General features: G+C 40.6%; 3 protein-coding genes and 1 long non-coding RNA gene across 6 annotated transcripts in view; 1 reads left to right on the forward strand and 3 right to left on the reverse strand.

The window, feature by feature from the left end:
- Positions 1–1,998, reverse strand: part of dqx1 (DEAQ box RNA-dependent ATPase 1) — a 35,380-nt gene extending 33,382 nt beyond the window's left edge. For 2 of the 3 annotated variants that reach the window (XM_076080002.1, XM_076080000.1), the window contains exons 1-2: positions 1,932–1,998; positions 1,665–1,821 (exon numbers count right to left, since the gene is read on the reverse strand). The gene's annotated coding sequence lies outside the window, so the exon portion shown is untranslated. The other variant, XM_076080001.1, reaches the window with a different exon arrangement.
- Positions 1,999–3,217: 1,219 nt separating this feature from the next.
- Positions 3,218–14,161, reverse strand: thnsl2 (threonine synthase-like 2). The gene is made up of 9 exons (XM_076080005.1): positions 14,019–14,161; positions 12,199–12,430; positions 11,700–11,894; positions 9,177–9,329; positions 8,854–9,093; positions 5,040–5,188; positions 4,420–4,545; positions 4,152–4,306; positions 3,218–3,744 (listed from the first exon to the last, which is right to left on the reverse strand). Exons 2-9 carry the CDS (start codon positions 12,419–12,421, stop codon positions 3,519–3,521), a joined length of 1,467 nt encoding a protein of 488 aa, XP_075936120.1. The 5' UTR covers positions 12,422–12,430; positions 14,019–14,161; the 3' UTR covers positions 3,218–3,518.
- On the forward strand, positions 6,370–8,120 carry LOC142935570 (uncharacterized). Its single transcript, XR_012947872.1, has 4 exons — positions 6,370–6,465; positions 6,682–6,790; positions 7,322–7,373; positions 7,539–8,120. It is a non-coding gene; the product is annotated as an uncharacterized LOC142935570 (long non-coding RNA).
- Positions 14,162–19,359: 5,198 nt separating the features above from the next.
- The window catches only part of tbc1d13 (TBC1 domain family, member 13), an 11,868-nt gene continuing 6,227 nt past the window's right edge, over positions 19,360–25,000 (reverse strand). Inside the window, exons 4-12 of the mRNA XM_076079604.1 lie at positions 24,419–24,480; positions 23,653–23,752; positions 22,957–23,039; positions 22,701–22,860; positions 21,631–21,841; positions 21,390–21,553; positions 20,515–20,675; positions 20,357–20,414; positions 19,360–20,248 (exon numbers count right to left, since the gene is read on the reverse strand). Of these exons, the coding sequence (XP_075935719.1) occupies positions 20,183–20,248; positions 20,357–20,414; positions 20,515–20,675; positions 21,390–21,553; positions 21,631–21,841; positions 22,701–22,860; positions 22,957–23,039; positions 23,653–23,752; positions 24,419–24,480 (1,065 nt within the window). The 3' untranslated portion in view covers positions 19,360–20,182. The remainder of the gene's footprint in view (positions 20,249–20,356; positions 20,415–20,514; positions 20,676–21,389; positions 21,554–21,630; positions 21,842–22,700; positions 22,861–22,956; positions 23,040–23,652; positions 23,753–24,418; positions 24,481–25,000) is intronic.

The following is a 25,000-nucleotide window of genomic DNA, read 5'->3' on the forward strand; positions in this document are numbered from 1 at the left end:
TGATTGGAGGGCGTCAAATAATGATCAATAAATATGTTGATTATTTTCTCAATAAATTTGTAAAAAATATAAAAACATGCCCAGTACAATTCTCTAACTGTCCAAAACCCAAAGATATTCAGTTTATTATCATAGAAACTAGGAAAACCAGCAAGTATTCACATTTCAGAGGCTGAAACCAGAGTTTGTGCTTAACAGATGACATAAATCTGCTTTGCTTGCTATTGCCGATTACATCACTGCTTTTGTTATTTTTTTTATTCTACTATATCCACTTCTGCTGTTATTACTAGAAATCATGTTTCCATCATTATTCTGCTTACTACTCTCATTACATGAATCATTGATGTCATATGCATTGACTGTGTTGTAACTCTGTTATGTTCATTCTGTACACATTATGTGGCCCGCGAATCCGCCAGCAAAAGAAAAAAAGAAGTTGGAAAAAAAGAAAAAAAGAAATTAAAGTTAGACTTGATAATAAAAATATCCCCGTAGTCGAAATTATGAGATAGAAAGTCAAAATGATGAGATACTTAAACACACAGTCACAGAAGCAGCTCTTTGGCTGGTTACCCTACATGTGACATGGAAATGTATTGTGAGTACATTGAAGACTACTTTAAACGTGGCTTTAAAACACATGAAATACTTCACGTGGGATTGTGCAAACGCACCCTTGAAAGGATTTTAAGCTTTGAACAAAGTTATTGTAATAACTTGTGTTTGATATTTGTCTTTGCTATTTTCTTTAATAATTTGATCTTTGATAGAGTAATGTGGGTTTCTTAACCCTACATTAAAAGGATTTAAGTTATAATAACAGAAATGTGCTTAAATATATTTTTACATTTATATAACTGCATGTACAATATTTTTACACTTGAATAAACTATAATCAAATGCAGAGACAGTTATTTACCAATATGTTAGGAGAAGTTACATTTATACAGTCTTACATTTACAACCGGCCCTTTGAGGGAAACCGTGATGCTGATGTGGCCCAGCGTGAAAATGAGTTTGAGACCCCTGGTCTAAGGTCTCTCCCTCTTTTCTCCCCGTTAAAGGGTTTTTGGGGGGAGTTCTTCCTGTCCCGATGTGAGGGTCCTGGGACAGAGGATGTCACATGTGTACAGATTGTAAAGCCCTCTGAGGAGAATTTGTGAGCCTCAAAGCATCAGTGACGTTTTATACCACTCCTCGGATAGTAGGCTGTTACAGTCGGCCTGCCTTTGTCAAGCTCACAATGTACAGTTGTTGAGACAGAGAGTATTTTGTGCCCTTGCTTTGTCTGGGAGAAGGAATATGAAGAGATGGGGATTCATTTCTCTAATTTGATTCAGCCATGGGTGGAGCCATCATTTGTTTAGTACAGGTCGCTATAGACAAACACAAGGATGGCGTGAAAGCCAACAGCTGGCTGTTTATTTTACAATACTAATAAAATTATTTAATAACTGGTCGTTCTATAGAGGTGTACATAAAAGCTCGATACTGTTTTTAGCTTGTATTACAGCAACAAGGTAACGTTACTCCTCTATTATCTCTCAGTGCTAAGAGCGATGCGTCAGCTGACAGTCACACAGCCGTGAAAAACAACGCGGAAACACACAGACACGACAGAGTACAGACATACTGTGTCGTTGAGTGGACCCGTGTCTTACCTGAGAAACATTCCGGCAAAGTGGTGAAGAAACCAGCAGGAACAGTCCGCCCTCAGCCCACTGATGTTGTGTCACTTCACTCCTGTCCTGCGTTTAATGTGGCTCACAAACCGCCTTCACATAACGTTACCAGAGAGCCGAACGGATGGACAATAACCTGGAAAGGTGAACAATGGGCGACAATCGTTCACAATCTCTCTCTGAGAATGTTTACCGGCCCTGGCTGTTTCCTGACAGCTGCACAATAATAAAAGACGAAGGTGTTACCTGGCTGCGCTAGCTAGCAGTCGCCATGTTTGGCTGTGTAGCCGTCAAACCTCGTGCTACATTCAGGGATCCTTGGAAAACACAGTGTAATTTTGGGATCTATGTCAATGGTTAGACCTGAACAGATGCTCTAAATTTTCTTTTCCCCCAAACATGTATTCCACCTTTTATCTAATATTTTTAACACATCTGTGCATTTATGTATATTTTCCACAATTCAGACACTTGATTGTATTTGAAATAAATAAATTAAAGTATCCTTACAACACTTAAAGTTGAATTATTTTTTAATAACAAACTAAAGGAAAGGGTTGCTATGATCTTCAGCTAACTGTGAATGCATCTCGGACATGGTGTTGTACAGAACATGTCAGTAGCAACCTACAGTCTAAAAAAACCGTCTGAGGAGCCATAGTGAGATATGGCGCCACCACAAGGCTAGACCATAGTCGTACAATGTATCCAATAAAATATGTCATAAATAATATAAAATGTATTATTCAACGGCTATATTCTGATCATTTGATTGACACCAAAACCATCAAGTTTCAAGTTATCAGTAGTTTGATTAATTGATCTCAGACACATCTTTCTTGTCAATAATTAACACATTCATCATACTCAGCAATCATCCTTTAAATCAGTAGGCCTACTTTTCTCCAAATCACTTCCTCACATTTGTGCAAATTTACAGAGAATTGCTTTTAAAACATTGTTATCATCACATTATTTACAGTATAATTGACACAGCAGGGTAAACACAATACTTTTAGAGGCACTTCATACTTTTGCTCCACTACATTTTAAACTGCAAATGCATTAATAATCTCAATACTACTTTACAACAACACTTTGTATTAAATCCCGCTGAAGTCCTGATCTTCAGAGGAACCATAACTCATTCTGCTGCATATGTATTTGGATATGGATATGGTAGGAATGACAAATGAAAGTGAAGTGAACTAACAGCCGAACATTGCATATAGGTCCCGCGACTGACTTTTGAGACTGAATAATAAAGATGCCTAAACACATCCTCATCCCATTTAGCATTGCTGTCATGGGTGCAGGTGATGGATATAGTAAATAAACGTATGGCGTTGTTGCATTTATCGTTAATACAGCTAGGCAAGGACATCAGTTGTATTCCTGAAGGGTAAATATCAGTCAGTTATGGAAATTGTACTTTTTAAATGGTGTGTGTGTCAATTTTGTGCAATTAAATAAATTGTTTAGATTGTTTTTGAGACAATGAAACTCAGTTTGATTTTATTTTTCAGCATTCATTTACATTTGTGTGACAGTTGTGGGAGGGAGATTGAACATTGTGAATAGTTGATTGGTTCATGGTGTATGACATCACTGTAGAAATACAAAGACAATTTGTATGACCCTACAGACCAAAGTCCATCAAAGAGGCAACAACAGGCCTTTCCCATCAACATCATTTACTAGATCCAGATAAAGAAGCACAATGATCATGGACAAGCAGCCACAGTCACCTGACCTCGCCCATACACAGTTTAATGTCCAATCAGCATTTCTAAACTACAACCCCATTTTACAATGTAATGACATCTTTCCTGATCAGCGGTAGTAATTCCCTCTGGTTTTCCTGGCTGAACTCACAGACTGGATTTTCTCTCTTAGTCTGTCCTCCCAGTCTTTGCACCAGTTCAGGCTCCGCTCCAGGTTCTGGTAACGGGTGGCCAACTTGTCCAACGCCAGCACTGCCTCAGGCAGGTCAAAGGTCAGACCAGCCCTCTGCACTGCTGCCTGAAACTTGGCTGGAGATGCTGTCGCAATGTAGCACCTGCAAAAAGAGTTTTAGTGAGTAGTGTAGTTGTTTTGTCGAAATTTGTTACTGGCTAACACACATCAAAACAGTCACCATGGTTAACCTTGCATATTAGCATACTGGTGTTAGCATTTAGCTCAAAGCACTGCTGTGCCTACAGTAAGTACAGCCTCAAAGGGCTGCTAGCTTGGTTGTAGTTTGCCCATTGTGTTGTGTGACTGTTGTGTGACTGTTCTAAAATATAATGATTAGTTGTGTTCAAAACAGCTCTTTTCTTCTTGTGGTCCTTAGTTCTTGTTTAGATCTTTCTTTCAGTGTATGTCCCCTTCGAGGCTCCTGAACACCCTGCTGCTTCATGTCTTACAGTGAAGTCAGAAATGTCTTGTGTGTGTGGCTAAAAAGATGAATACAGTTTGCTTGACCTGTTGAGACTGGGGCTGTGAGGACAGTGGTAGTGATGCCATACAGCTACAGCTGTGTGTGGACACAGGACATACTGGTTTTCCTCCCAGCATCTCCTCATGGTCTCCAGGATCCCCTCATCAGTCACTGTTCCAGTTGATAAAACTTGTGACAACTACAAGTAAAACATAATTGTATTAGGGTGTTAGATGGGGGTTTGGTCTCACTCGACACACAGAAGACAAGCATGCCTGAATGTAGACAGTGGGTGCAGTGAATGATTGGTACTCGTTTGCGGTGGTTTTCCGGCAGAGCGTGTCTGTGTGATTGTTGAAACTCCTCCATCATTTTTTTCACTGAAGCTCCATCTCTGCCCAGCAGCAGCCAGAATATTCGCTCCATGTTGTACGGGTCCTACAGACCAAAAATCAAGCAGTGTGACACAGCATCCTGAATGACCAAGCATGTCAATACAAGTGATGGCTTTACACACATGGTGGAAATTCAAATGAATACCTCAATACCAAACTTTATATTGATGGCAATGTGTTTTAGCAGAGTACGAAATTCATTGTCCCCAGAGGACGAATCCTAATGTTTTTAGGTGAACCCTGGTCTTTCCTCCAGCACCACCACTGGACAAATATGTCGAATTCAAGAAATATCAAAATCTAATGTGCAGACTGCTGCACGTCAATGATCAGATTTGTGCTCCTCAGAGGTTGGTCCCTTTCCTTTTCACACACTCCATGAGAATGCCTGAATATGTTCGCCTTTGGGGCTGTACAGAAAGCAGATAACTGTTCCTAAAAATATAATTAAAATTGATTGAAGAAAAGCAAAAACCATGTGTGGCTGACTGTCATTGAAGTGAGCAGTGCTAACTACAGGCTGTGGGATTGTGTTACCTGGATGTCAATGGCGGGGGCCAAAGTTTGTGTGACATTAGCTGCCATGGAAAAGTCACCAGTGGTTACCATCCTGTGCACTATGTCATTAGAATTCACCATGGCAACCAGCTTCAGAGGCAATCCCATCTGTTTTACAATGTAGCCAGCTGACACACACACACACACACACACACACACACACACACACACCATTTATATTACCTTTTGTTAAGGGGGAAGCGTGGTATGATCATTTGAAAAAAAGGAAAGCCTTTGCTACTGGAGTGATTAATGACTGCATTCAATTAAACAGATCAACGATTAGTCAGAAGTCCTTGGTTGTAAAAACGTTGACTTCAAGTAAATTCAATTACAGAAATGAATGCTGTAACAGTCGGTTCATTCTCAGTTGCACCTTTCTGATAACTGATAAGTGATGTTATCACGGATATATGGTATCTGTAAATGTGTTGGCTGATAAGTAACAAAGACATTGCATTAAAGTCATTTAGAAAAACCTTTCTGTGTACCAGAGAGCACTGGCAACAATATCTTAGTCACAGCTTCGATAGTGATTCTTGTATTTTTTGATGACATATATTATAAAATGAATAGTCCATAACACATAACCACATGGTAAAGCCTAATTTCTGTGTGAATTAAATACTTGACAAATTAGCATTTTCTTATTTAATTAACAACTTGCATGCAAAACACTGACTTAACATGCATGCACAGAGTAATCAGATTAAGTCAATAGTCAATAACTGGGGTATTCCTATATATATATATATATATATATATATATATATATATATATATATATATATATATATATATATATATATATATATATATATATATATATATATATATATATATATATTATATATAATATATATATATATATATATATATATATATTATATATAATATATATATATATATATATTATATATATATATATATATACACATGAATCAACATGTAAGAGAACAGATGCAGAAATGCTGAGAAAATGCCTCCTGATGCACACTGAAAAAAAAGACTTTTTGGCCCTGTTATTATTACCTCGATTATTTTTGTAAATTTTACAAGAAATTATCATTCCAGTGCTTTTAATTTAAAATATCACCTTTTATTTAATGTGTTACTTGGTGTTTGTTTGTAATTATGTATCCTCATTTTTATAAGTAAATTATAATCATTCACACTAAGTAATATCTACTAAACTACTGGATTGAATGCACTACCTGACACAACAAAGTAAAATGTACTTGGGTAATACGAGTAAAACCTGGCAACCTATAGCGCGTACTCAGGGGGTGACGTCAGAGGAGATTTCGCGCTCCTTTTTTCAACGAGACGACGGAACAGCAGAACCTGAACAAGGACGGCAGCGTTTCACCTGAGGAGAGGAACTTCATGGACGGGAGCCATTGGGGTAGGTTATATGTTTAATTAATGCTCTACGTTGCTGTTGAGCCTTCGGTCAAGTCTGTGTTTGAGTTGTGAACACTGAAGAGTAGTGAACTGGTCAGTTTAGCGTGCTAGCTAGTTAGGCTATCATGCTAGCTAACTTGGGACAGCATTACAGACATGGCTCACGGCGCTACATTTTGTGGACATGTTTTTGGTGTTTTTGGTCACGATTTTACAGGGTTCTCCCATGAAAAGTTGTTGGCCTGGGGACACGGTGCTCGATCAGCTGCGCTCCGTCGACGAGGGGGAATTACTTCGGTTTTGTGAAGCCCACTTCTGCCACACAGGTGCTTTGCTGTGCTGAGTCACACGCACAGCGTGCTTTCTCTCGGACATCCTCAAGTGCAGCCGAGGTCGAATGAGGAAAATGTGACAAGACAGGGAATCATAGCTAAGCAGCAACAAGCACTCTGGTCATGTGCTAACAAATATTCCATATGTGGTGGAATTAGTGACTTTAGAGCGAGTCTAATACACTTAACATTATTTTGTCACTATCATATTCTGACATATTTTTACAGTAACTTATATTTCTGTCATTAGTTTTAAACTGGTCTCTTATGTCTCTATCCAATGTGGTGTCCTTGATGATTAAGGCTTTGGGCATGAAACAAGGTGCCAGTACTGTGTTGAGTTAGTGTCGCATATCAACATGACCAGGCCTGCTGTGTATCTCAGTATTAACGTTATGGTGACTTGGTTATGTGCTGTTTTTTTGTGTGGGGATAAAACATGCTATCAATATGAAGATTTAAGCCAAATTCAGATTTAATGTTGTGTGTTCATGTTTTAACATAATTTCTTTTTATATTTCACAGAATATTAAAGGACGTTCACTCTCAGCAAGTTGACATCAACAGTTGACGCAAGGTAAAATCAACTTAGTACTGTTATAGTTTAATTAACTTGACATATACATTTGAAGTTGTAGTTTGTGTTGCTGCTCAATAGTACATTATACTGGGAGGACTACTGCATTAATTGTTTTAGGTACCTCATCTTGATCATGTTGTTTTTTATTGTCTTTTGTTTCAGATCAATGAGGAGTTCAGAAGAATAACCACAGTTCATCTGGAGCGAACCTTTTTTGTCGAAATTGGACAATTGCACTACCAACTTTCTGGAGATACTTGGGACAAAGGGTGGAGCTGCAGGAACCAAGACCCATGCTGGAATCACCCAGCCTGGTAAAGTTTGGATATCATATATTGATATTATATAAAATTGTGTTGGGCTCATATGCACTGAGAATAGATGCATAATGACGCATTTGAACACTTTCAATATTTTTGTTAGTTTCCCCCACTATTGTCCTTTTTTGAGAACACATCAGACTTGAAGACGTAAAAATGAACATTAGTAAATTTGAATTTCAAAGATGTCATTGAAGAGGACTATGCTCAACATGTCATGAAGATCCTTGTCATCCATGGAAATGCAACACAGAAAGGCTTCACTCCTGACAATCGTGTTCGTCGTCAGAGGGAAAAGAGGTTCTTGATGACTGTCAAAGTGTGGCAAAGGCTTGCCTTCTGCTCATGGGCTATATCTATGTGTATCTAAGTGTTGTCAAGCAATACCCATTGTTTCAAATTAAAAGTTTGTTAAATGACTAAACGTTTGTGTTCTTAAATTTCTTATTGGCAGCACTGATTTAGAAATGTTTTGTCTGGCAATGCCAACCAGATTATATATGTTGGTATTTGTGTGTCTGTCAGCAGTGACCTCTTTCACCAGTTAACAAGTAAAGCTGCTGTAGTTTAAAAGAAGATGTTTCATGTTTTGTAGAAGCCTTATGTTAAGACAATTTTATTAAATAACTAGCCCAGTTTAAAAAATGCAACATTCATATTTGAATAGTTGTGTAGAGTAGTAGTAGATAAAAGATATATTGTGTAAATATTACTTAATATTTCTCAATTAAAAAAGTAAAGAAAAGCTAGTTAAATATACATGAAACACCTAATTGAGTTTTACTGGGGTTTTGTAATTAGATGCAAAGGTAGCCTGAGTAAAGATTACTATCAAAGGCTAAGTACATGTTATGTCTAAGGAAGACATTTGCAAGTAAAAGTTACTTGCAAATTCTGGATAAAAAACAATTCTTACTAGTAAGTAAATTTAACTTGAGAATTCCTGAGTGAAAATTACTCGGAATTTCTGAGTGCAAATTGTTACCTAGCTTTTTTTCAAGTAAATGTCACTTCTTTTTTTTTTCAGTGCAGGAATGTACTGTTCTTAAAGAAATACTCAAACCTGATTATTCAAGACTCAACCTAAAGGTGAGTATTTATTAATCAAAAGATGGATTTTCTTTAGGGAAATAATCATTCAATAGTAATCAACCAACCAGCAATGTTTCCCGCCCCTCCAGTGGGCACCACCACCTCCAGCTCAGGCAGGTCTCCATCAGCCTCTGCCTGCTCCATACCACTGAGCTCCAGGTAAGCATAGATGAAGTGGGCGAGCTGGATCATGACTCTAGACCAGTTGACTGAGTTGAGGCTCATGAGACCATGAGACCTGACCAGATCCTGGTCTGCAAAGAGACGCCGCAGGGGCCGATCTATGTCATCTGAGCTGCCGTGGGCTACAGAGGTAAAAACACACGTCATCTCATTGTGATTGATTGTGAAAGAGCAGCTATTAGTCCTTTAGCTTCTTTGGATTTACCAGCAAACACATGGACATTATCGTCCAGGCAGGTGATCATGTGTTTCTCTTGGACTGGCGTGATGCGTCCTCGGGGGTAAACCACCACCACGTCCAACCCACTGAGACCTTTGGCGCTCTGGATGGCCGAGCCACCTGTGTCTCCTGATGTACCTGGAGAGGAAACCCACAAGCTGACTGATTCAGTTTTATTACATTTATCATCTAACATACTAGCTGTGATATTTAGTATAGTCTTAGGGAGCATAATTGTGCTTGTTAATGCCATGATAATCACAGTGATGGTTGTCGTGTAAAGCATCTTTACCTTCACCTCACTGCTGATTAACATTAAGCTTCCTTCTCACACTAAACCATCCCAAGTACAAAACACTTTTTTTTGACATACATCATGGCTTGCAAACAGTTTGATGCCCCACATTACTTTACTACAACAAATTTCAGAATTCCATTCAGCACCATAGACATCCACTATAGAAATAGTTCTCACATTTTCGCACCGGCCACTGTAGTTCTGCTACACCCTTGGCACAATTAGGAAGTTTCAGTTGATTGCAATCTGCAACCTCACCACTAGATGCCACCAAATCCTACAAACTGCACCTTTAAGTACTGCTTTATGAAACATGTGTAAAAACACATTCCTAGAAGCAGAACACTACGTCTATGATGTCTAGAATACTGCATTTCCAGCACCTGACTAAAAATAGAAAAATGGCTAAATCTTTTGCTCTTCGTCTTTTGCAAACAACAAAACTGAATGTTTACATTCAAGTGACATAGACTTAATAAGTAGGACTGTTGTCCCTTGGGAGCAAAGGAGGAAGTCAAGGGATGGTTGTGACGGCTCGTTTGGACGCTGGTTAATTTCACTTCCTGTTGTATTCGCTCACCCATTGATTTACTTTGCCATTGTTTAGTTTCCCGCCTGTTTTGTTCCTCACCTGTGTTCCATTAACTCATCAGACCTCCCAGTACTTATACCTCCAGCTGTTCACTACCCATTGACCAGATTGTCTCAGCTCTTTGCACAAGACTAGGTCTCCAGCGTGTGTTTCTTTCCATAGATTTACCTCAGCCTGTTTTGGGATTTTTGGATTGTAGCCTGCTTCTTTGTTTGCCTTTATTAGTGAGCTCTTTAAGTTTTTTATATATGCCTTTTTTTGTTTGCAGCATGACTATTCTGATGACTGCCTATTTTGCCTTTTGTGTCTCAAAGCTCAGTAAAATTTTGGATTTTTGCATTTCACTTCATTCTTGTGTGATCCTTGCAACTGAGTTGTTTGTCTGATCCTCCCAATGGTACTGTAGAGCCAGAAACTCCTGGCTCCCATGTAGGAAGGACAGAGGTTCGCTTCCTGTTTCCTACCGACAGTCAACTTTACAACATCAATGTCACTATGGTGACGAATGTCCAGTAACCTTAACCAAGTAGGCCTTTTAATCTTTCCCTTAAACTTTTGTACGTTTGTTAAAGTCTCAGTAGCGATAACTAAATGATGCTTATTATACATATTACAAACAACACTTTAAAAACTCTAAAACAATAATTTAAATGAATCATTTCTTTTTTTGGCATTTTGGTCAGACACATATGCAACGCTGATTACCGTAATATGTGTGGTATTTGTTATAAATGTACGTTGGTACATAGAGGGTGATAAGAAGCTGTACATGGAGGGACTTAGGACCCAGGGGAACGTGCATGTGGAAGTTATGTTAATAAAGAGTTGCAGTTAAGAGCAGCTTGTTCTCACGTGCTTATATGTTCATTTAAAAACACGACAACATGTATTTTGATATTGTCACGATCCTGTAACGAGACGATCGCGCGTGTATGTGTGTGGTGTGTGGTGTGGTGTGTGTGCGTGCGACAGGAGGGGCCGACGGTTCCGGACCGGGCGTGTCACCCGGTGGGGAGGGCGACAGCAGAAGGAAGTGACGCCACACAAACACAGCTGTTCACCGCTCGCTGCCCGGTTCTTGTGTTAAAAATGTCTGCTTAATAATTAAAAAAAAAACTGCGTTAATGCGCGATAAAATAATTGTCGGCGTTAATTAATTAATGAGTTAACGCGATAATAACGCGTTAACTTGCCCAGCACTAATTATTAAACATTATATATATATAATTGTTTTGTTTGAGATTTTGACTTGAGCTGAAACTGAAAGTTGTGGGAGATGAGGGGTGATGGGAGTAGAAGATTAAGTTAAGAATCCTTTAATTAAGCACATAGTAGAGTAAATCATATCTGGCAGAAATTCTCATGTGACATGATAAAGCCGACCAATTATCTTACTTCATCCTGGTTCATGGATGACCGCCAGAATTCTCTCTATGACACCGGAACTTATACCCGGCTGGGGTCATTCGAGGTCACACGTGACTTTGTTGATATAAAGACTCGACCTGCGAGTGCGCGAGACGGAAGATATCTAGTGTGGAGCACTGCCTCTGGTGGTCCCCAGTTACATCCGTAAACCTTCGTTTCATCACATAACATTATCGTGGTTGGGTCTTACCTACAAGAACTGTAGCTCTGCGATTCTGTTTTCGCAGGAAATAGTTCAGGAAGCGCACTGTGCAGGTCATGGCCAGGTCCTTAAAGGCCAAGGTGTCTCCATGGAAGAGCTCCAGGACTGACAGACCCTTCTTCAGCCGGGCAATTCTCAACACCTCAGGCACTGAGAAACCAGTCAGGGCTTCACCCACAAGGCCTGGGACAGGAAAAAAGAACCAAAGAGAAGAAATCATTTGAAGCTCTGGTTTTGTTATTCTGAAAATCAAAATACATATATTTGATGATGTGTCTCGTTAAAAAAAACACTTCTTTTTACTTTATGTATTCTATCAGTTAACTTTGAAGGACTACACTGATACTGTCTCTTTTTAATCATGTGTACTTTTTAGACCAGTGTATACAGTTTGCAATTTGTATATTATTTCCTTTCATATATCTCTATGGAATGCAAACATCCATGAATATCAAATGACATGCCAATGAATATTACTCCATCTCACCCTCCAGGTCCTGTCTGGGGATCAGCTGAGTGGGGATGAACAGTGAGGCAACCTCCACCACCAGTTGGGTGTAGGTCAGCCCCCTCCAGCTCCTCAGGGTGTCTGGGCTCAGCACAGGTACACTCTCGGGCATGAACATGCCACCGTCAGGAGCATATCCTGAAAACAGCACATCATGGAAGTCCCATCCATGGACCCCGCCCCGAGTACTGCAGTACTGCATCAGACAGACCTGTGGATGGAGACCTGACTCTTATATACACATATGCTCAATACTACGGTAAGATATCAATGGCATGCTATTGACATTTATGTGTACTTACCTGCATCATCTACATACTGTATTATTCCTTTCATTTCCCAGAATGCATATTTGTCAAACCCTAGGTTTAGCAGTTGCACAAAATGAATATTATCTAAATAATCACCTAATCCAAGATAAGAGTATCCGAGTTTGTAAAAAGCAGACTTTTAAACTCACTCTCTGTTGTTGCATGTCATTCCCCCTCTCTCTCCCTTCATTCAGCTCTACTGACAGTTCTCTATTAAGGCATTACATTCCCCGAGAAACATACAGTCCATGAACAGTGCATCACAAATCCCCTGTTTAAAGAGCTTTCTTCACACTACATGGTGAAGAAAGGTATAACAGCCACTTTAAACCTGCATTCATTGATTGTGTTTCTGACCACCTGATCAAGGCTGGATTACCAACTGGGCAACTGTCCCCGCAGCCTCGGAGGGCCTGAAAGACCTGGACTCACTGCTTGTACATTGGTTTTGGTAATTTGATTAACTGCGAGTTTGTTAGAGTAGTTGCACTACTACTTAAGTACAATATTATTTAATGCCGGTCCTGCATTTATAGCCAACTTTGGGGCCATGCCTAGTACACAAACACTGTGTCACATGACATCGATCACACTCCTGATAGAGGATTCTTCCTCTTTTCTCCGTTAAAGTTTTTTTTTAATCCAACACAATCTACACAAATGATGTGTTATTCTAGCACAACAGTATTTATTGTAACTACATTACTTAAGTGCTGTTCTTGAATACTCGCATTGTATGCTACTTTCCAATACTACGCCACTACATTTCAGAGGGAAAAAAGCAAGTGATTTTTACTCCACTACATTTGATATTACAGCTATAGTTGGTAGTCACTTTTCAGAAGAAGATTTTTGAAGATATAATGATCTTATAAGCATTTGCTTTTGTCTGGTTGGAGCCTCTTCTTGTCACATTTTACATGTCTTTGATTTGTTAGCAGTTCAACCAAAACACATTTCCCACTGGAAAAAACCTAACCGTATAAAAGGCAGTAAAAACTACTGTCAAAACATGTACGAGTAAAAAAACCATTTAGCATGTCCTGCTGTGTGTTGAGAGTTTGAATTCAAAATGGTGGCCAGTGCTGAAAAAACCTTGACGCTATTCATGATGAACTGCAATTTAAATAGTTCTGTCATTTCTAAAAAAGAACCACTACATGTAAAGATCACAGCAGAACATGGTTTACAATTTTAAAAGGTCTGTTTCGTAAAGGTTCAAAGTATATAAATGTAGAACTTTGTAACTCTGTCCATTAGTGCTTTAAAGCATGCTGTAGCATGCACGAGGTCTGTGCCATAGTAGCAATGTGATATTGTAGATATGTCATCTGACAGCAATGGCCCGTTACATAATCACAGCTCAAAACAGTAAATGAACATTCAGCACTGTTCACACGTCCCTTTGCTAGAGCCCATGACTCATGGTAGCTATCACACCAGCTGTGTGCACAGACAGTTAATACACAGAGCATGTGCAGAACTTACCAGTCAAATGGATGTAAACAGAACTCTTTCATGTACACATACACTTCCTGCCAGTCTATGCTGCCACACTTGGATCTATTGACAAGCTGTTGGCCGTCTCAGGGCAGATACCAGTTGAACTTGACCTTTGGAACAACCTACCAAGGAAATACTTCCTGACTAATGAAGCATCGCGTTGATTCATGCAGAACAGTCATACGACCCCAGCTGCAGCTGACAATCAGCCAATTGAATCATTGCTTCTCACACACCAATCACACGACAGCCGGTGCGCTCTCTGTTGACGTTATGTCGCAGAGAATGCTGGGAACTGCAGTCCCAGCAGCTCCAACTGGCGTGCCATTCCTTCCTCCTGCAGCTGCAATTTCTCCTCAGCTAAGGAATCAAATCCTCGCTGGTAATGACGTTAATTTGATTTAAATGCTGCTGTGTTCAACCGTGCTGCCACACTCGTCTCGTGTCAAGAAGTGTATAAACCATACACCTGTCAACAACTCAGAACTTGGCAAAAACTGGAAGCATCCAATCGTTGTTTTGTTAATTATTTAATTACTGGTCTAGTTCGAGGTTTTCTTGCTGACTTAAGTTTTCTTCCAAAAGTATCCCATGTCTGCAAACTCTGCTCTGAAGAACCAGAGGTATTGGCCAAATAAATGACAAAGGGCTACGTGACTAGGCCTTATGGTAGTCCTCCTTCTTCACATTCCATATAAATGCATAGGTATAGCTTTTCAAAAATACTTTATAAAAATAAAATAAAGGGTCTGATAATATACTCCCAGCCACTCATGATGATAATGCTCCAAGTATTAATGACTCTATTCATGTCATGCCATCGCAGTGGCACCTTTTCAGCGCCAAATGGTGAGAACCTTTGGCTGTCGTAGTACCCCCCCCCCCCCCCTGTATATTCAATACCCTTTCTGAAGCACTTTGTTGGATATTGTTGAATAACTGCAAATTGCATTTGTTCTTCGCCTATTGGATGACTTTCTAGTAGTGGATTTACAGTCTCAAACAGGCCGATGCATTAGTGCACTCAAGCATACTTAAAGCAATTGGGTGTTCCTCCTGCAGCGAAACCTCACGGCCACTGAAAGCGATAACATTTTGTAGGTATCACAATAGACAGCGATCATACACAAGCGTCACTGCCTCTCAAAGACAACAAAACAAAACAACCGACTTCTGACATGCTTGCATCAGAGGAAGGTAATATTTTATCTGTCGAGTCCAAAAGAGGTTTGAAATGTTTTGGACTTGTCTCCATCTGCGCTGGACATATCTTCCCTTTGGAACAATCCAGGTGGGAGAACAGGTTGCACTTTGAGCTGCAATAAATTATTTGGTGTTAGGGGTCCAGGTCATCTGGGTCACTTGAAGCTGTTGTTAAAGGACTGCTGTTCCTAAGCTTTCGTCATCAAGAGTTTCCTGCTTTGTGACAGACAGAAGGAACCTCTTGGTTGAACCGCCTCTTGATCTTGATTGGAGGGCTTCTCTCAATTCTTTCAGATCGAGGCCGTTGTGTGATCTAATATCTAATATAATAATCACCTGCCCTCTCCTGCAAATGATTCACTGAATGAACAAACTGATGTCAAGGGAGACATCACTTCTATTGGACCGTAGCAGTCTACACCAACAAGTGTGACGGGAGGTAACCCAGGTGTTAGATGGTCTCTGGGTAAATGTGTCAAACAGCTGAGTGGAGGTGTCTGCATGTTACACACTGATATCAGCTTTCAAGCGAAGCAGTCTGCCCAAGGGAACCAGTACTTCTGTCTGAAGTGAGATCAAAATGAATCCTCATTAGTTATGGTTGTGCTTCGGCAGGATTACTGGATGTTTCTTTTCCTCATTTTCCTGTTTCTGTGTCACATGGGTTTCCCCACTGCCCTGCCCCTCTAGAGGACTACAGCAGGTCCCGAGTCTATTCACTCCAATGGGCAAAGAGAACAGAACACAGATCATGACCTTACCTCGAATGGTCAGTGGCTCGACTGTGGGCGGGACTTATTTAATTCACAGTTTAACATTACTAAAGATGGCGGTGGCTCTTCAGGGCCACCTCCTCAATAACGTTACGTACAACATGAGCTCCTCATACCTGGTGAAGCTAAATAGAATGCAGTATTATTAACTGCAACAAAAGAAAGGAGGAGGAGGAGGTTCTTCACTCAGATCATCTGAGATGTGTTTTCATTACTTACGACTGTAATGGTGTGTCAAAATGTTGATGCAAAACTAATTACACGGTTTAAAGAGGACTCCATTCCAGTACTGGTGCAACTAAAATCAGCCTTCTCTGTAAAAGCAACACACCAGTGGAACACCCTGCCTGAAGGTGTGAGGAGCTGCAGCTCTATTAGCACTTTTAAAGCCAACTTAAAGTCTTTTAAAAACTGCACATACTGACCTCTATTCTTGTGGTCTTTTCTGACTTGATTTTATTGACACATTCATTTTTCATGTGCTATTTGTGTGTAGCGTTGTATTGGGTGTCTTGTATGTTTTTGTGGTATATCTCTGTATTATGTCTTTTCCTTTTACTGTGTTATTGTCTTGTCCTTGTTTGACCTGCCAAGGGACTGCAGATGCAAATTAGCTTAAGCTACAATCTGGTACAGTGCATCGAATGGAGACATTTATGTTTAAACTGTACATGGTCCCTTTTAAATAAAATAAATAAAAACAATAAGGATTTGGTTCCATTTAGAGGTGTAAATGGAATAGAGCCATTTCGATTACACGGTGTTTGACAATTAATCTGTGCTCTAAGGTCTAAAAACAACTAAAAAGATAAGCAGCATGCACCACACATCACTGTCAATATATTTAAAACCACTCTCAGGTTATTTCTGGCCGATTGTGGCTCAGTAGTAGAGCGGGTCGTCCTTCACTCAGAGGATCAGTGGTTCGATCCCCGACTCCACTAGTCCATGTTGATGTGTCCTTGGACAAGACACTTTGCTGTACTGTTGATATGTATGAATGTTAGTTAGTCTGATGAGCAGGTGGCACCTTGCATGAGACCCTGTCAGTGTAAATGGGTGAATGATGACATGTAGTGTTGAAGCGTTTTGAGTGGTCGTAGGATTAGAAAAGCATTATTCAAGTACAGTAAATTTAACGACTGTACTTGAATAACAGCCAATAACTACACCACTGCACAAAGAAAGACTTTTGATACCATCATTCATTTTAATGCACATCTGCAAACATGTAAAAGCATATATACAAGTCTTATCACGGGAGACGTTACAAAAATGTGCAATTAACTGACATAAGACAAAGAGTAAAGTGAACATCTCTCTCACACACACACAGAAATAAATACTAATTAAAAAGGGGAGCATGTGGATGCCATTAATTAGTAACAGTCCCTCAAAGAATATTCACCCAACACTTTTGCGTATGATAAAATATACTTTGAAATAAAAAAAGTGTGTGTTTTGGGGTCTTAGAATGTTTGCTCTTTCAATCTGAACTGAATCTTCTGATATAGATATCTAGCTGAAGAACACCTTTAGTGAGAGGAGACGCTGCACGGAGCAGGAACACGTCTTCTTCGTGCTGGTGACTTATTTTATAACCACATTCAAATCTTCAAATGGTCTTCCAGACATGTCTGTCCCACTGAGGCTTAGACCGAGGGATCATTCAGGTTCAGAAAGGTCATCCTTTTAAACAGAGTTATAGATTTATTGTAGAGTTTCAGCCCTGGACTCACCGTGGCTCTCCGTGCCTTTAATCCAAAAGCTTCACACAATTTGGAAGAATAGCTTCTTCATGTGCACTTCGGTCACAAATAAATGAGCAGCTTACTAACACCATTTAAAAGCATTGTATGGTTCCATACTGTGCTCAAAGTAAACAGAGCTTCCACACACACACACCTCAACAATATTAGAGTACATTTCAATCGTGTGATCAGAATGCTGAAGTAAGATCTCTGACAGCAGACATAAACAGAAAGAGTTGTTGTGCTCCATCCATTCTGTGAAGAGGGTTCAAAAGGATACATTACAATGTATATGAAGGCTCATATTAGAACATATAAGATGAGTTTCATGCTTGTTCATATTAACGCAGGGAAGCATTACATCATCGGTCTGCATAGAGTTCCTTCATACGAGTATGCTAAAGTATCATCAACATATTTTGAGCTGTTAAACAGCTTCTGAGAGAACGTCTCGTCCGCTTGCCACCAATGAACCCTATTAACATCTTACAGATACACATTTATATCTGAATTATAGTGAAGACATGACCGGCCTGCCACATAGTATGTGCACAACACACAATGTGATCCTCAAAGAACTGTGCTGGTGTTCACACTGACCAGGCCCCTGCTGAACCAAAGGTCACCCTGCACCATGAACGCTGGAGGAGCTAGTAACTCAAAGTTCACCTTTTAGTATCAACTGCAGGTTGGTGTCTGGTGTGAAGCTGCTGACACTGCAATGTTGTTCAGTCGTGCTACCTCAGCTTGCTGTCACTGCGCTGTAACTCTTTAGCTGCATAAGCACTCAGATAAAAAGGGAAAGAGTTAGAGTTTCATGCTAATCATCAAGTAGAGAGGCTTTAACACTAAACACGGCTTACGCCATTTTCTTCTCTGCTCCATCAAATGCTGCTGGCTAGACAGCAAGATAAGCAATAAGACACATTTGTCCTCAACATGCATTTTGTTGAGGTAAGCATCCTAGAACCTTTCCTAGTCCCAGGACACACGCTGCTTCATTCCACTGTGTTGAGCCAACTTTCCATTAGTTAGTCCATAGGTTAGCCCTCAATACATGAGCCATTATGACAGACACAGATGTGTCCAGTCATCCATCACTGGTTCACTGATGTGAGCTGTGTCGACACAACGACACGACCTGGTGCGTATTTAATCAACAACCTGCAGTCCAGTTCAATGTGGCTCAGGGTTTAACCTCCGTTTGATGTGTTGGATCTGTGATTGTAGCATAGGCCAAGATAATTATGAAATAAATGCTTCTCTCCTCCAACAAACTGAAGAATCTCTGGAGGCTATCAAATCTCAATTTCTTTGAAACTGACTGAAACATATCCTCAGCACACTGTTTCTTTTATCACATTATTACAATTTAACTCAAAGTTTTGTCAATTCAAGACCATTTTATGGCAAAATTCAAAGTCAGCTTCTTGTGGTTATAAAGACATGTTATGTTTGTTAAAGTGGTCAATACGCAGCAGAATTACTGTCGGCTAGTGACAGCAGAAACCAGCAGCCTTCCAACTAGGAGTTAACTTGCTATGCAATGCATTATAGGAAACAGTCAATGGTCAATCACAGGCAATGACTCGCCATAGACAATAGTACAAAGTGTTGTAATCAAGCTACTACAGAGCAACTGATCAGTGTGAAAGGCAGCACAATTTCCTCTGATGTTCTTTCAATCGTCTTTAGCTCTGTCAGAGTAACACGACACTACAGAGAATTCATCACATTACATTTCCAACATGTTGAGAAACAATGCTAAAGAAATAATGAGTTTTCAGAAGATGACTAATACATATGTTATTACATATGTAACAGGCCAGGATCATTACTTCAGACTCACTTGATGCACACAGACACTGTACCCAGAAATACCATCTCCTGCTTCACAGGATTAAACACATACAGACAACTTCTCTTACATTAAAAACCTTCAACTTTGAAAAATGAAAAAACAAACAGAAAAAACATGCACTATAGTTCAACCCAATGAAACATTTGCTCCATCTGACTACATACGTGGTTGCAGAGGGAATTCTTGGCTCCGTTGTTAAACCTTTCCGGTACGTTTTCATGACAGACTAAGATCTGTAGTGTAGGACTGATGTGGCACATGTTGAGTGCAGTCACTATCATCAACAAGTCTCCACGGGAGAGACGGCTGTGAGAGAGGGACCACCACGTACCAAGAGGGGAATAGTCTCAGCATGTCCTCAAAGGTTTCACGGTCGTCCCCACTGACCAATCGTCAGACATCGAGATAAAAAGCAGCGTGCTGAGTGTTCCAACATATCTGCCCAAGCTCTTCATTGATCAAGTCCTCCCACGATACATGTGTCACAGGACAATGTTTTGTAATGTTTAAACTCTCACCTTCCACACACGAGCAGAGAAGGCAGAGTAAAGAGAGAACAGGTTAGGAGTTGTCCCGCAGGTCTCTGGCCTTGATCAGGATGGTGTGGACATCTGAGATGGGGTAATCCTGAAAGGAACCGCAGTAAAGAAGAAATAAAATCCTCTTTTCAATAAGAGCATCAGCTGCACTGTGTGTCTAAATATGAAGCCTCCCAGTATATTAGAAAAGCCTTACCTGCAGTAATCTCATATTGACCGTGAAGTCTCCGGCCAGTAACTTATCTCGGATGAGTCTGTGAACAGAAGAAGTCAACAGAAAGCGGGATTCACATGAAGAGCCAGAGGGGTCAATCAATGCTGGGCAGTACAGGGGTCATAATGTGAAACGCTCACATGAGCATGGCGCAGCAGACCAGGAGGAGGAAGTGGAATCTGTCCAGGTCAGAAAACAGGGTGTCCCAGATGCGGATGACGTCAGGCAGGAGGAACTCCTGAGAGAGCAACAAGGTCAGCCAGCGGAATGTGAAATACTGTGGTTTGATGTTTTGCTCTTCCTGTGTGGACAGAAGAAAAAGAAGGACACACTGGGGACATGTCCATATCATTGACCTATCCTTCAACAGGCTCAGTTTGACTCATGTTTCACATTCTCTGGTTCCAGGTTGTCAGATGATTCAGGGTCTGCTGCTTTTCTTGGCCTTCTATGATAGTAAACCATATATAGTTTTCACTGTTTCCTGACAATTTATAGAACAGTTATTTGATTAATCAAGAAAATCATTTACAGATTCATTGAAAAAGAAAGTACTTGTGAGTTGCTGCTCTGATTTATATACATTCACAAGAGAGATTTATGCTACAGAGATGCAAACTGCTCCGGATGCGTATTTAGGAATCCTATGGCTCGTCTCGGCAAGACCCACCCTGCATAGCTGCTTAAGGCAGAGATGATTGGTTAAGGTTAGGCATTGAACTCTAGTAGATAGGGTCAGGATAGCCCATTGGTCAGGACATAGAACCTGAACAAATCAGGTTACCAGTACCTGGGCGAGTATGAATGTCTGGCCAATCTGAGTACTTGAATGCTGCACAGGGTGAGTCTTGTCAGGAATATTCCTAATAACGTACTCCAGCCACATAGGCCTGGCACGGACATCTACTGTAGCAGAACGGAGAGAAGAGTCGGGAGTGACATGCTCAGTGTGAATCATTGATTTCTTACAGGAGAGTAGTGTCACACACCCCTCTAGCTCGCTAAAGGGCCATACCAGCTTGAGATAGAGCTCCAGGTCTTTGTCTTTCAGCATGGAGTACACACTCTCCATCTTGTAGGTGATGCCACACTGAGAGTCATCAAGGCTCTTGATGAAGTTGTCTCTGTTCTCCGACATCAGGTTGGTGAAGCAGAAGAACGTATCCGCTTCGGCGTGCTCTGAACAATGAAGCAGACAGCAATCACAAAGGGCTTATTTTCATTTTCTACGAGTCCAACATCTCAATGCCACCGACCTTTCCATTGGCTGTTGGGGTCCGTGGCAAAAGTGTAGTAGATTGGCCCAACAATCTCATTCATGCCCTGTACATAGGCAATCCCAGGGTTGAGTTTGGCATAGATGAAGAGGATCCGCTCCACCACTTCCCAGTGTGCTTCGCTCCCATTGGGCAGCACCTCATACTCGTTAGATGGATACAGGTGGAACGCCTTTCCAGGGGAGCTGACCTGGGAGAGCAGATTCAGTTTACCCAAAAGTGGTGCCATTGTTCTGCAAACATTGTTTAATGTTGATCATATGCAGCACATACAGTGTGGATATTGATGTAGGAACAGCAGAGGAGACGTAAAGAAAGACCACATCAGCCGCGATGCGGAGACAAAGTCCTGATGAAATGAAGTAAGAGGACACCAGGGCCTGAACTATGACTACATCGGTAAGTCAACCAGGGTTTGATCTGACTAAGTGGTGGTGTTTAATGCATATGACCAATCACAAACACGGACAAGTCCGCTGTCAGAGCTGCATATTTTACAAACAGAGAGAACATTATAATATTAGATCAACACAAACAAAGACAAGAAACAAGACAAACACAGTTTAAACTGCCAAATGCAGGAAGGACAGCTGGTAAAACAAAAACGCTGAATGTGTAAAATAACAGATTTATAATTTCACTGCTTCATCTAGAGCAAGTCTTGTTCTTTCAGCTGGAACCCCAGCGGTGTGAAACAGACTTGGGGAATAAAATAAATATAAGGTTTCCTTCCATAACTCATAATCACCACAGCATCTATTAAAGTAACTAGAGCAAAGTAACACTGCACCCAGTCTGTGACTGTAAGGCCGTTGACTGCTCTCACACCAGGCAAACGCCACACACACACACACACACACACACACACACACACACACACACACACACACACACACACACACACACACACACACACACACACACACACACACACACACACACACACACACACACACACACACACACACACACACACACACACACTAATAGTCACTCACATTGGTAACTCCACTGCGGTTGCGGTTTACAGTTTGTGCTTAGTCACTCACATTGGTAACTCCACTGCGGTTGCGGTTTACAGTTTGTGCTTTCAGTGTGGTTTGTTCGACTCGTCGCCGCAGCGTCTCATAATCATTCTGAGGGTCCAAGATAAGTTGGCATGGGTATTCTGTGGGACGCTGGAAGAACGCCATGTCTGGGTACAGCCGCCTGCAAACATGCCAACAACAACATTATACTTTAGCAGACCTATTGTATACACATTCATACTGTATGCTATCTAGAGCAAATGAACAGATACCTCACCTCACATCCTTGTCAATTTGGAGCAGAATCTCATTATCTTTGAAGTAGTTATTCCACCTGCTGTCTGGATTCGGATTTAGAGGCTGAATAAAAAAAATGAAATGACTTGAATGGTTATACACCTGTGAGTGAAGAGCCGGACGAGCAGTTTCCTTTCTGACCGGTACATCCAGCTTTAGAGCTTTGATAGTTCTCATATTCTAAGTCCTCTTTAACACTTCTCTTCCAGTGCTTACTAAGAACACACAGAGAAATAAATAAGTGTGTGTGTGTGTACATGGGCAGATGACAACTGACGTCACACGTACACGATCTCAAATGAGACCGGAACTGTCGCTTATGTGACCATTTTTTACGAGTGTGAGAATTCAAATGTCACGTGGTTGCGTTCATGCGAGTGCATGAGGATCATCATATTCCACCACGCCTCCAAAGTCTCAAAAGTCAACCCTAAACGTAGTTTATTAGTAGTAGTGATCATTAACCATATATTTGTAAAGTCCACTATCACAAATTAGCCTGAGGTCTTTACAATCTGTGCAACATACAACTCTGACCCTCACATCAGAACAGGGAACAAAGGAAGAACCCTGAGAGAGAGCAGCAGAGGAGGATCCCTCTATCAGGATGGACAGCAGTGTGATAGATGTCATGAAGAAGAAGAAATAACACCAGAACAGAGGAGACTTGACTCACATGGTCCTCCATAGTCACATCTTCTCTGGAAAGGCCCAAGTTGGCTTTTGCAATACCCGGCTGGATGATCATTTCTCTTAGGAACTGGGAGTACACCTCCCTGTGAGAGGCACAACATGGAGGAAGATGAAAAGCTCACATTTGTTCAAATCCAGGCCTATACATTAAGAGTGCCGAGACAAAAAGTTGATTAATCAGTTAACAGAAAGTGAATCGGCAAATTGATATTTGAGTCATTTTTATTTAACAAGCAAAAACACAGACCATTTACTGTTTACAGCTTCTTAAATGAGATTTGATATGATTTTAAATTGATCTTTTGGGGTTTTAGTTGATGACACTAGAAGATGTCATCTAGGGCTTCTTTATTATTATTTTCTGATATTTGATACACTGGACGATAATGAAAATAATGAACATAATCATTAGTTGCCACCCTAACTTGCAACAACAAAATATCTATATGAAAATATCTATATAGATTACCTCCTGTTAGTAAATAATATTTCTAAAATCAGAAGAATGTGGTGAAAACAGAATCGGGTGAGATATAAAGAAGGAAACAACAGTAAAGGTTGTTTCTGCCCAGCTAGCTTCACCACGAGACACAGCATCAGGCCTGGGGAGGCACAGCTCTTTCTGCCCAGCTAACGGCATTAGCTAATGTCACCAGCAATGCTGATTGAACTGGTGGTTGCCTAGTGACACCAAAAGAGGAACCCCAAAATAGAACGTGGATGTTCTTTGATCAGCGTGTTCTCCTTACCTCTGCTTTTTGAGGAAAGACTCCCATAATGTCTGATCGAAAGGTAGATAATTAAGAAGGATCTGAAAGCAGAGTCAAATAATCACAGAACATTTAGTGAGCCATGCAGTCCATCTAATCCCACACACTTTAGTCTCAGACCTCACTTCTGTTATTTACCAAAGAGTAGAGTCAAGATGCTAATTACATCATCTTCAACCCTGCTGGACCCACCAGGCCATCGTTACCAGTCTGGTGCTCCGACCCAGTCAACTTTATTCAAACTATGGTCGGGAACACAGAGTTTATAAATACCAGCATGCAGTTTGAGAGAATGTGTATTAAGGATGTTTTGAATGTTTCCGTTTGATGTCATGGTGCAGCCATAGAGAACCTGGGAGCTTGGCTGTGAAGACTTCCCTCAAATAAGCATCATACAGACATCAATGTAGTTGGAATAAGATATCAACTAGTGTGGGAAAGTGTTTTAAACCCTGTAAGGAAAATCTTTATAGAGAAAAATGTTCTATGAAAGAAGAAGTGTTGTGTACTGTATGCCGTTTGTTCCTGTTGAGGAGTCCGATGAGTTCTCATGAAAGCATG

Source organism: Anarhichas minor, unplaced genomic scaffold (genome assembly GCF_050575085.1).
Source record: "Anarhichas minor isolate MPS153535 unplaced genomic scaffold, ASM5057508v1 ptg000073l, whole genome shotgun sequence".
Taxonomy (NCBI): Eukaryota; Metazoa; Chordata; class Actinopteri; order Perciformes; family Anarhichadidae; genus Anarhichas; species Anarhichas minor.

What these genes read in the sequence shown, in the direction of transcription:
- thnsl2 (XM_076080005.1), bottom strand. Translation starts at nt 12,421, where the DNA reads ATGCAGTACTGCAGTACTCGGGGCGGGGTCCATGGATGGGACTTCCAT. An exon ending in CCCCAGACAGGACCTGGAGG is followed by an intron (nt 11,895 to 12,198) that starts GTGAGATGGAGT and finishes TTCCTGTCCCAG; the next exon opens with GCCTTGTGGGTGAAGCCCTG. An exon ending in CGGAAAACCACCGCAAACGA is followed by an intron (nt 4,307 to 4,419) that starts GTACCAATCATT and finishes TTTTACTTGTAG; the next exon opens with TTGTCACAAGTTTTATCAAC.